Here is a 10,821-nt window from a genome sequence, read left to right on the forward strand (position 1 = left end):
CTTGTTTTTTAGCTGTCGCTTATAATGCCGAAAAATTTTATTTGTTCGATCTTTATTGATATGCATTTCACGTAGAATATTTTTGCGATGTTAAATGATTAAGATCTTTAATCAAGCGAAACAGAAATCTGCGCGAGAAAGAAATTTTTAACGCACCACCCTCGTCGTCAATTACTCCACGTATTAATGATGAAATAATAAGCATTGTTAAGTAACAAATTTTAGCCTTAAACATCTAGCTAGTTAATATATTAACTGTGTTGCAGAATGTTCGCATAATATTTCTCAATTCATTAAGAATGCTCGTGACATTAGTATTTCAGTTGTCGTCGGATTTCAGATTTTCTTCGTGGTCTCTCATTGAAAATTCGCAGTCGAAAAATTTACATTATTATTCCATCAAAACTTATCAATTCCGTTGTGCTTTTAGGAGCGACATATGCACGTCGCATAAGAATACGATCTGAAAATACAGTTTTTATTATATGCGCGCGACTTCTCTGTATTGTGAGAAATTTCAAAATAAATTCATAACTCAATACTTTTAAATAGCCTTGCTTGCAATGTTCGTATATTACGGAGGAACGAAATAACAGCGATAATGCACTCGTGGCCTCGTGGACAAAATTTTCACCATTTAAATGTCACGAGGGCGCCGAAGCGGTTTGTAGCGCGTTAACCGCTGTAATAACCATCGACGTGCCGTGTATCAGATGTTTTACTTATCTTCATATCTTCATAAATTATTCATCAAGGTCACTCTATGAATTCCGTGTATGTCGCGATTAAACATTTTATTAATTACTTGAAAAAAAAAAATTAACAAACTTCAAATAAATTATTTACCTCTTTAGAGTTATAATTGCTAAGATCCGAAAGAGTATAGAGTTTATTATTTTCTTTTTTGGTTGATAAACGTTTAAGATGTGAGATTAAAAATGTTCCTGCGGTACTACGACCGAATAAATTCGCTTATTCAAGCTTAGAGACATAGTTCTTTACAAAGTCGAAATTCGGTAACCTTCGCTTGGTCCTTGATGAAACGAGAATGCTATAAATCACTTCTCACGAAGAATATCGCTCAACGAACACTTATTTTTTAATTCCCAAAATAGTATCTGCTGTTACATACATTTATAACAAAATCCTGAATTTTGCGGTTGTCTCTAAAAGCTAGATGTAAATTATTAACCTAACTATTACATTATTAATGTTGCTGCAATTTTTGTTTTCAAGCAAGAAATTTAGGTTGATTACAAGACAACTGTTCAATTATTAATTAGTTTTTCATTTAGCATAAATTTGACTTTTTCATATGCATGAGAAAAAAAATTATAAACTGAATAATTTAATTATTAAATAAATTATAATATTTTATTAGTATTAATTAGTAAAAAAAAGTCGCGAATCGTTGATAAAATTATAATATAAATTTGAATTCTGATACCGCAAACATTTTATATTTCGTAATACCGCGTTTATGCATAAAAGTACGAGTCGTTAAATGAAAAGTTTGAATATAATTCGACGCGTGGATTTACGTTTCCTACGAAATATCAAAGGTACTGAAAAGCAGCCGCAGGCGTGATGAAGCGTACGATGTTACACGGTCAGTTCTTGGCTGTCGTAAACGTGACGTAAGAAGGAGATGAGAGAAAAGAAGACAGGTGTGACCACCGTGGTCTGTAATAAGAAGACAAAGAGCTTTGTATCGTGAGCATCTTGTCTCTGTACGTAGGTGGATATGTATTCTTTCTCCCGGGGGGGTACTTGAAACTTCAAGATCGCGTTGATCGCACCTGTCGTAGTTTGCATAAATATTTGCATGCGAGAAAATTCCGGATTAAATCGACAAAATAATTTTTCTAAATAACAGAACGAATCATTAAATTAAATTAGTCCTTTCGTATAACTGAGTCACGTTGAGACACTTATTGATCGTATTAGCGACATAAAAATTTTTATGATAATTACTAAGAAAAAATTAACTCGTGTTTTAATAATGCACAATTTATTTTTTTTTTAATATTTGTAACATATATATTCATACTTGATAGTACTATATTTATAGGATATGAATATATTTTGCGACTGCGGTTTTATCATTTTCTTTGAGAGACTTGGTTATTATTTTCTTTAGAATTTTGTCGTAGACAAATTGCGTACACAATTTGACACGGGCGTTACTTGATGAATTGTGTTCTCCGTGACGTTGAATCAATCTCGGCGACAAAAAGATATAATAGAGAGAAAACGACGTAAATCAACTTTGAGCTGAGCTCATTCTTCACATGATGTTCAGAGTAAATCCAGAAAGCGGCCATTGTTTTGTGTCCATCTTAATGGTAACCGTAATGACCGTAATGACCACCATAGCCGTAGAATGGATATCCTAAGCAACAATAGAAAAATATTTTAATATTTTTGTTTGAACAGTTTCTTTGTTCGGGAAATTAATATGTAGGCTTGCGCGTAAACGTGAATAATTTCTCTGTGGTAAAACAAATTAGCATGCATACGTTAAGCTGCTTTGCATATCTTGCGCGATATAAACTGATATAATAAAAATCTAGACATTTATATTCAGGAGCTGTGCATTATTTGTCTAAAAAAAATTTACTTAGTTTTCTTTTATGCATATAAACTATATATTTTTGCAAAAAAATATAATAAATTTTTCACAACATGGTGGTCGAAATTAAATAAATTTTTTAATTTTGCGATTGTTAAAATTTATAATTTGTCCGCGACAATGTTTAAAATAATAAATATTAGGGTCTACCAAATCCTCCGTAGTATCCGTGTCCGTATCCATGTCCATATCCGTGTCCGTAACCATAGAATGGGTACCTATACCCATACCCATAGCCACCTAACCCATATCCTCCGTAACCTCCTAAGTATCCCGGTTTTGCAACTGCCACGCCGATTGCAACGGCCAAAAACAGAACAAGGTACTGCAAAGACACAGAAGAATAGACTTATTAAAAAAAAATTTAAGAAACTAGCGCAAATTAAATGTACCTTGAAGAAAATTGAAATTAAGTGAAATAGAATTTATATGTGCGAATTATTCTTATTTTTCTTTCGTGCACAATTACATTGATGTGATGTAGTACATATAAATTGTCAATTCTTTAATTAAAGAGTTAGAAATATTATTTATTAATTTCAATTACCTACGGTTCGTTAACAATATCAAACCTGCAGATTTTTTAAAAATTAACAATTTAATTATAAAAGAGACATTTCGTTAAGATTGATGAAAAAGAATAATGCCACAATAAATAACTTGTAACAATATACTTAACTTCTGAAACGGTTTTAATTAAAATATTTGTCGCACTTACGATCTTTAGGCTCGCCATTCTTTCTCGTATTTGCAGTTGTTGTTTGTAGTCCGAGCGACGTTAACTATCGCGTCGATTTTTTCTCATCTGTCGTTGTCGAACACTACTGTCCATTGTTTCCACGACACGGATGCTTTTATAAGAAAGGCGGGGTCCCTTCGCGAGGCAGTGGACCCCCCACGAGTGGTACGTTTTTCCGGGCTTCGTACTGGCCTCCGCCTGTTGTGCTAATAGGAAACTTCATTGTTACCCTGGGATTATGCGAATTGCGATTTTTACGTTATGAAAGAGACTCGGTGATGTGCGGTAACGCACGTGTGACGGGGTCACATTAGTCCACGCCCGACGGGCGCCTTGACATCCAAATTTCTTCTTCGGCGCGATTGCTCGCGTGTGTCCGCGGCGCCGTAAACCCCTTCATTACGGCGGGAGAGAATTATACGTCGCAACCGTTGGTTGCGATACTTAATGCCGCTGCTGTAATCACTAATCGCTTATCACCGGCAGTAATTCCCGGGCTGACCCGGTGAATCCCAGAGCCAGCTCTGGAGAACGAAACCCTCTTTTCTTCGAATATCGTAATCGAAACAGAAAAATGTCGCGGACGACACTGACTCCGATCGACGATTACGTAAACCGGGATTCTGTTACAAAATGTGAAATTATGTTGACAGACTGCGCCCATGCTTGATATACGTATGTCCGATTTGTTAACTGTGTGGCGACATTCTTGGTGACATCCGTCCCTTTTCGGTCAGCGATAAAAATGGGATAATTTTAATGTTAAAAATAAAGAACAAAGTAAAGAAATTAATTACCTATATGGGCGTTGGTTAAATGAATACCTTAGAATCAAGTAGCCTTCTCGTATTCTTGAGTTTTTAAAAATTAAATATACGCATGTGTTATTATCGTAGAACGACGCTTAATTATAGTGATACATTGCTTCCTATATAACGTAAAATATGCGAGTTCATTTTTCTAATTCAACAGCGCATAGAATCGATTAATTCAGTAAAATCTTAATTTCTCGAGAACTCTATCTTTATCGCAGATACTCCAAACTATTTTTCTCAAACACGACAAGTACCCATTGACTCGCCTTATCAATCATGTTTCAGTGGAACACATGTAATACATAGTTTTCGTAATCATCGTTTCGTGTAATAATGAGGTAGTTAGGACGTTGATGTATTATATTGGCTAATTCTAAGTCTCGGTCCTTTGCAGAAAATTACTTGCAAGTAAATGTCTTGGGTACACATTGATATTGCACAAAATTTTGTAACAAGAAATAACTGATAAGTCATTAAAATGTTTTTTTTTTTTTTTTTTTTTTTAGCAATTTATACTATTATTTTTCTGTTAACATTTTTATTGATAACGTATGATAATTTCCTACTACTTTGATATTTTATCTTTAGAGATTTTAATAATATTACAATTAACGGGTATGATTGGCACTTCCGCCGACTGAAACATCATCGATATGAATATTCCGCGATTGTTTTCGTTTTTATCGGAATACGATTTTCTTAGCTACGTTTACCTTCACGGTCCATTATCCACATTTACTACTGTGTCGATTTATTTCCCGTTTCCAGCGAATGAGATCGGATCTACAATCGATATTCACTCTACCGAAGGATTTCCTGCGTGTTACGTAAATTATTACGCATTTACCTTGAACTGTACGTTATAGTAATCTATTTTTATGGTTTTTTCTTTTTACAATCTTTATGCTATAAAAAGTATTTTTAAAAGGATGAAAAAAATTAGATTATTAATATATCTTGCTTTAGTCGCCCTACGTCATAATTTGAAATAAATTCTGATATTTATGTAAGTCAAACATGCCTGCGTCTTGTTAACAGTTTTATTTTCACGCAAGAAAACGGATGTATCTAATTGCATGAAAATTAAATGTCTTTAACTTTGCGTGCCTTACACAATTGTGTTTCATATCGTCATTGACGCGACGTATATGTAAAACCGTATGGAGGCCACGAAAACTACTGGACTGTGCATATATTATTGTTAGAGACAAAGAATAATTGTATAGATAAAGGTCCGTGGCAATAATCATGAGAACGTATTCTATATCATAATCCTGAGAGTGCTGTAATAGAGACCCGGTGATAAGTACGAATGTACATGTCGTGTAGCGCCTGTAATTAGTATGCTTCTTAATTATCGACTTATCTTTCTTGTAGTCAAAGGTGCCGCATTGAGAACGATAGGTATTTATAACATAAATCTGCGCACTAAATCAGTTTTATAATTTATTTTTAATTGGATACATAATTTTTTAGTCGAGTCTTACAGTTTTATATTTAAAGTTATACGATTGGACATATTTTTTTTTTAATTATTACACCTTATCAATTAAAAATATTTGCTATTTTATGTCGCAAATTTCTTACATCTTATAATAAATTAAACTTTAATTTCACTTTTTTTCTACCAGTTAAATCTTAATATTTCGAAAATTAGGATTTCCGATTTTCAATATTAGCCAGAAGTCGCTTCAGTTCTTTTTGTGCCGTTTTATATCGATTTGAACTTGGAGCCTGAGTTATCTCCTCGTCATTAAGTGCGGTAAGTCGTTCCGGAGTTTCGTTTTCCGTAAGCTCAGCCGGTGCTTCCGTCGTCTCGCTCGATTCACCCGAATCACCTTTACCTTTCGGCGGTAGGTATTTTTTACCGTGAAAAAACGGCCCGTAGGGGTGATGAAACGGGAATCCAGCTAGGTAAGGATCGGCATATATGGGATAGCCAGCGTGGCCAATTCCGCCCACAGGCCCTCCCTTGTACGCTCCATGGAAGTGGTCGTAGGGCAGACTGAAAGGGTGCGGAAAGCCGTGAAAAGTTCCCAGTAATGGCTTGACCCAAGGGGGCCCATAAGGAGGCGAGTATCCGTTTTTTGTCGAGTTATTCTGGTCGCTGTCAGTTGGTTCCTCGGTTTGTCTGTTATTATTGTTGCCGTTATTATTCCGATTATTGTAGCCGTAGCCGTAATTGTAGCCGTAACCAGGTGGGCCGTAAAAATCGGGCCCGCCGTGATAAGCCCCGTGACCGTCATATCCATTTCCATAGGAATGATTTCCGTTTCTGTGATGAGGTCCGTAAAAGTCGCGATTACCGTATCCTCCGTATGGAAATGGGGAATAGGGATGATGGCCGAAATAAGGCGAATCGTACCCTCGATGGTTGGTTCGATTACTCTCCTGTCGCGCGTTCTCCTCCGCGCTCGCTTCTTCCGAAGATCCATCTCCGTAAGAATGATGATGCCCGTATGATCCGTACGGTCCGAAACCATGAAAACCTCCGTAAGGTTTATCTAAAAATGGTCCGTAAGGGAAGGCCGCCTTTGCAAGGCCTGCGCCTTGATAAGAGGAATGTAGGTTGGTAGACGATTCTTGAATATTGCCGATCGATGAATCGATATTAATGCTGGATTTCGGAGCCGTGTTATAGTTATTGTTGTTTGTTGGAAAGTCGTAAAGTGATTTATAAAAATTGGGCTGTTCTTGACGTAAGTAAGAATCATCTTGCACGGATTCGCTGAGTCGCTCATTTGTTTCGGACCCTTCGAGTCTTTCAGAAGAATCGGCATAGATTCTGTTGTAAAAAGAAGACCGTGGCTTGTAATTATTGGCTACGTTCGACGTTTTATCGATTATATTATCCAAAATAGAGTGTGGATTCAAGCTGTCGTCTCGTAGGTTGACGTTTTCTAGGGCGGGTTGAAAAGACGAGCGATTATTGCGGGTTTGAACCTCGCCTAAGATAGCTGGCGAAAGCACCGAAGCTAAATTTTTAGCGAAGTTTGCTAAGATATCCGGATCTGCATTAAAAAAAAAGCAATTTAGAAATACATGTAATTTACTTAATAATATATGTATACATACATTTATTGAGATAATTATATTTATCAGTAACGACATTTATGAATTATTACATATTAATCGGTGCAGTAAATTGATTATAATTAATGAATATTAAGAAAAATTATATTGTACTTACTAACTGCACTTCTCGCTGCTTTTCCATTATTTATCACGCACCAAAGTGCGATGCAAGAAAATATCTGTAAAAAAAAAATATCCATAATTAATAACGAATTAATATACTGTAACATGGGACAATTTAATTATAGCAAGGTTTGGTACACATAACCGAGATTTCTCGTAAAAAAAAAGCTACGAACTGCGTAACGCACGACGATGCAAGTAGCGTGACCGGCACGATATTCCCTGTAAAATTATGTTTTATTTGCCATTGCGTAAGAAGAGACGCGTATGCATGTAAATCCGACGATCAACGCATCGTTTCAGCAACGGATTTTGCAAAATCTTGGTAAAAAGAAGGGCTGACCTACATATATACGCACACGAGCGCAAATATTAGTCTTGGATATGCCTATTATTACATCTCGTCATGCGGAACTCGATTCTTATAATAATAGAATCAAACCGGCCTATGCACGGTCACACCGATTGCATTTTCGCGAGATGTATATTGCGAGAACGCTATTCAGCCGTATAGAACATTCGGTGAAGTCACTTTCCGGTTGCAGTAATTTTATAAAACAATTAAAAATTTCTGCAGTAGTCTCTGGGAAAATAAATAATAAATATTACTTTTAATGTCCCCGGAAAAGTTTCTAGAGAAGAGAAACTCGCGACATAATTGAAAATTTTCTTTTGATTTATGTAAGATTCTCGTATAAGAAAAGGCATTGTTATGTTTGCCTAGAACATAGATGTTTCACTAGTTATTACTTCTTACCTGTTATTTTATGAGATACATAGATTACAAAAAATAATTTATGAATTTTTTAAATGTAGATATTATTGAAAAATAACACTTTCGTTGTAATATTTCATTATATTAGGTTTCACTTATAACAATTTAGATACAATTTCTCAATTTATTTAAATTACGTTTTTTGATTAGAAAAAGGCGAATGTGTCAAGAAAATAAAATATCGATCCTCGTTAAAATTATTCACAAATTTATTTAGTTATTATATGTAATTACACTGAGAAAAACGGCGCGAGAAATTATTTTTTCATGCTCAATTATATATGTATATATAAGAAAAGAAAAAAAAAACAAGTTGTAGGCATTTTTATAGACATTCCACGATTTGGCACTGCACAGATCTTAGCACACGACAAATTTTAATCATTTACCATCGTTTATTGCGCTGTCATGATTCGTTACAAAATTGCAAATTTCGAGGTAGCATTGTTGTGGTTTTTCCTTGTACGACGGATGGCTTTTGCATGCAAGAATACTCACGTGCGACGCGTAATGCATCGTGTGTGCGACTTGTGACGACTAAGGGACAAACGTCGTGTCCGACGTCATTTATACTTTCTCTCCTTAAACGCCTTTTACCCTCGATACTGAGTAGGATGTAAGGGTGAATCGTAAAATTATGATTGTCACATCTCGTAGTTATATAACGAGATAATATTACAAATAATATGACAATAAACGTAGCATACGAGTATAAAATAATGTGTAAAGTATCGCAGTAAAGTTTCACTCCGTCTGATAATAATAATTATTATATATATTTTTAAATAATGAGTCTTATCATTTTTCATAGCGATTAATTTACGCGACAGTCATGCAATTTTAATTTTAAGATAAATCGAGCGCAAACATAATATTTTATTCGATCTTTTCTACTTTGTATCACAATAAATGTCATGTTACGAGATGCCATTTCGCGATGTGGGTGGTTTGACATATGTGCTTCGTTGAGGAGTTTCGTCGTGAGAAAAGAGAAGTTTGATTGACTGATGTATGCATTTGATAAATAATATCGGTCGTTTTAACAATCTGGCAAACTAATAGCCGATTTGATTGATCGTGCCGACGATACCGGGGGCAATGACACCGGGAAGATTGTAAATTTGCACAGGTCGAGGCGTTATTCCCACTAGTCGTGTCGCTCGAAGATTCGGTGTAATTATTATCGGCCGTTCCGTGTTGCTTAAAATATCGAATTGTCTAGACAGAGGCTGAGGATCGATCTGTCCGTATCCTGGGTATTTAGCGAGCATGCCGCTCACGCTTCCGTATGGTATCCCACCTGTTGAATGAAGCAACAGTTCTGTGAAACCTTTGTAAGTCGTAATCGAGAAAAATGCGTAGCAAATAAATTAAAAACGTAACGCAGGACTTTTGCATTAAGAATTTTGATAAATCTATTTTTTTTTCTTTAGTATAACTTAATTTTTTTTGAATGAAACGGAAAGAAAGTTCGTTAATGTCTTTTATAAATATGCATCCCACGAAAAAATGTTCAACACAAAATAATTATATTGCAGAAAGCAGCATTAATTTTTTTAAACTAATTTTACATAATCTTTATTATATGTATGAGAAATTAAATAAATTTAAACTATAATTCGAGCCTATGGTTATCATGTTGCACCATCCAACATATTGCTGGTTTTCCTCGAGTGAAAGGAAGAATGATTTAGTCATCAACGATCACCAGTGCTGCTTTCTGTTGAAACTAAATCCAATCGTACATAAAAATTGAAATATTTTACTTAATTTATTAATTAAAAAAATGTGTAGAATGTAAATTGAAATATCTAGTTTGACATAAAAATTATTAGAATAAGTTCAATATTTTTACATAAATTATTTGTAGGTTTACAACTATTTTTAACAAGTAAAATCATAAAATTAATTCCATTTTAATAATTTTTTTTCGAGTATAAAATAGTAATTATATTCCTATTACTAGTAACTAATAAATTTAAAAGTTTTTTTTTTAATTTATAAGAAAAAAGAAATTGAGAAACAGGGAGTCTTACTTACCGTACGCCAATCCGTTTACCATTTCCACTATTCCTGCACTATCTGGTGCTGCTGTCGATAATTTTAATAATCCCACGAATACAAAAAGCAGGTTGATCTACGAGAAATCACATGTAAAAAAGATCATGGTTTCAAACCTTTAATGCGCGACAGCATAAAATATTTCCTTATTAACAAAAATACTCAAATATAGAATTTTTTATAATTTTTTAAACAACTGTTAAATCGTTTTAATGTGTAATAGAGTCTTTAAAGAATATTAAAAATAGTTATTATCGTGGGCGTCATTAAATCTCAAGTATTCCGCATAAAATCACGAAGATTCCTCTCCCAAGATTACTATAATGTATTTCCGATCACAAGGTGCTTTGATGTTTACGTACCTTGACCGATAGCATAGTCGTTGTTCTCAATGGTGCACAGCACGCACTTAACATACGCAAAACTGGAATACAAAGGCAAAGATCGAATTATATAGAAGTTGCGTGGCGCGACGTGACGCAGTATCAACGTTCACCAATCGTACAATTAACGTTCCCTTTCGATCGCGCGCGTTTTGTGCCTCGACTAGGATTTTATTAAGCGGGCGCGAGGATATCGTGGTCTCTACCTTGTGGTACTT

At 34.8% G+C, this 10,821-nt stretch overlaps 3 protein-coding genes and 1 long non-coding RNA gene across 5 annotated transcripts in view; 1 reads left to right on the forward strand and 3 right to left on the reverse strand.

Moving 5' to 3' along the window:
• The window catches only part of LOC139112544 (uncharacterized), an 89,022-nt gene that overhangs the window by 20,987 nt on the left and 57,214 nt on the right, over positions 1 to 10,821 (forward strand). The window lies entirely within an intron of this gene.
• LOC139112542 (neuropeptide-like protein 31) lies at positions 1,414 to 3,462 on the reverse strand. Its single transcript, XM_070673605.1, has 3 exons — positions 3,351 to 3,462; positions 2,783 to 2,957; positions 1,414 to 2,392 (listed from the first exon to the last, which is right to left on the reverse strand). The coding sequence occupies exons 1-3, from the start codon at positions 3,366 to 3,368 to the stop codon at positions 2,340 to 2,342; spliced, it is 246 nt and encodes an 81-aa protein (XP_070529706.1). The 5' UTR covers positions 3,369 to 3,462; the 3' UTR covers positions 1,414 to 2,339.
• LOC139112510 (uncharacterized) lies at positions 5,840 to 8,675 on the reverse strand. The gene is made up of 3 exons (XM_070673551.1): positions 8,658 to 8,675; positions 7,377 to 7,440; positions 5,840 to 7,197 (listed from the first exon to the last, which is right to left on the reverse strand). The coding sequence occupies exons 1-3, from the start codon at positions 8,673 to 8,675 to the stop codon at positions 5,840 to 5,842; spliced, it is 1,440 nt and encodes a 479-aa protein (XP_070529652.1).
• Positions 8,347 to 10,597, reverse strand: LOC139112530 (uncharacterized). The gene is made up of 3 exons (XM_070673585.1): positions 10,583 to 10,597; positions 10,200 to 10,296; positions 8,347 to 9,459 (listed from the first exon to the last, which is right to left on the reverse strand). The coding sequence occupies exons 1-3, from the start codon at positions 10,595 to 10,597 to the stop codon at positions 9,215 to 9,217; spliced, it is 357 nt and encodes a 118-aa protein (XP_070529686.1). The 3' UTR covers positions 8,347 to 9,214.

This window comes from Cardiocondyla obscurior, linkage group LG29 (genome assembly GCF_019399895.1).
Source record: "Cardiocondyla obscurior isolate alpha-2009 linkage group LG29, Cobs3.1, whole genome shotgun sequence".
Lineage (NCBI taxonomy): Eukaryota > Metazoa > Arthropoda > Insecta > Hymenoptera > Formicidae > Cardiocondyla > Cardiocondyla obscurior.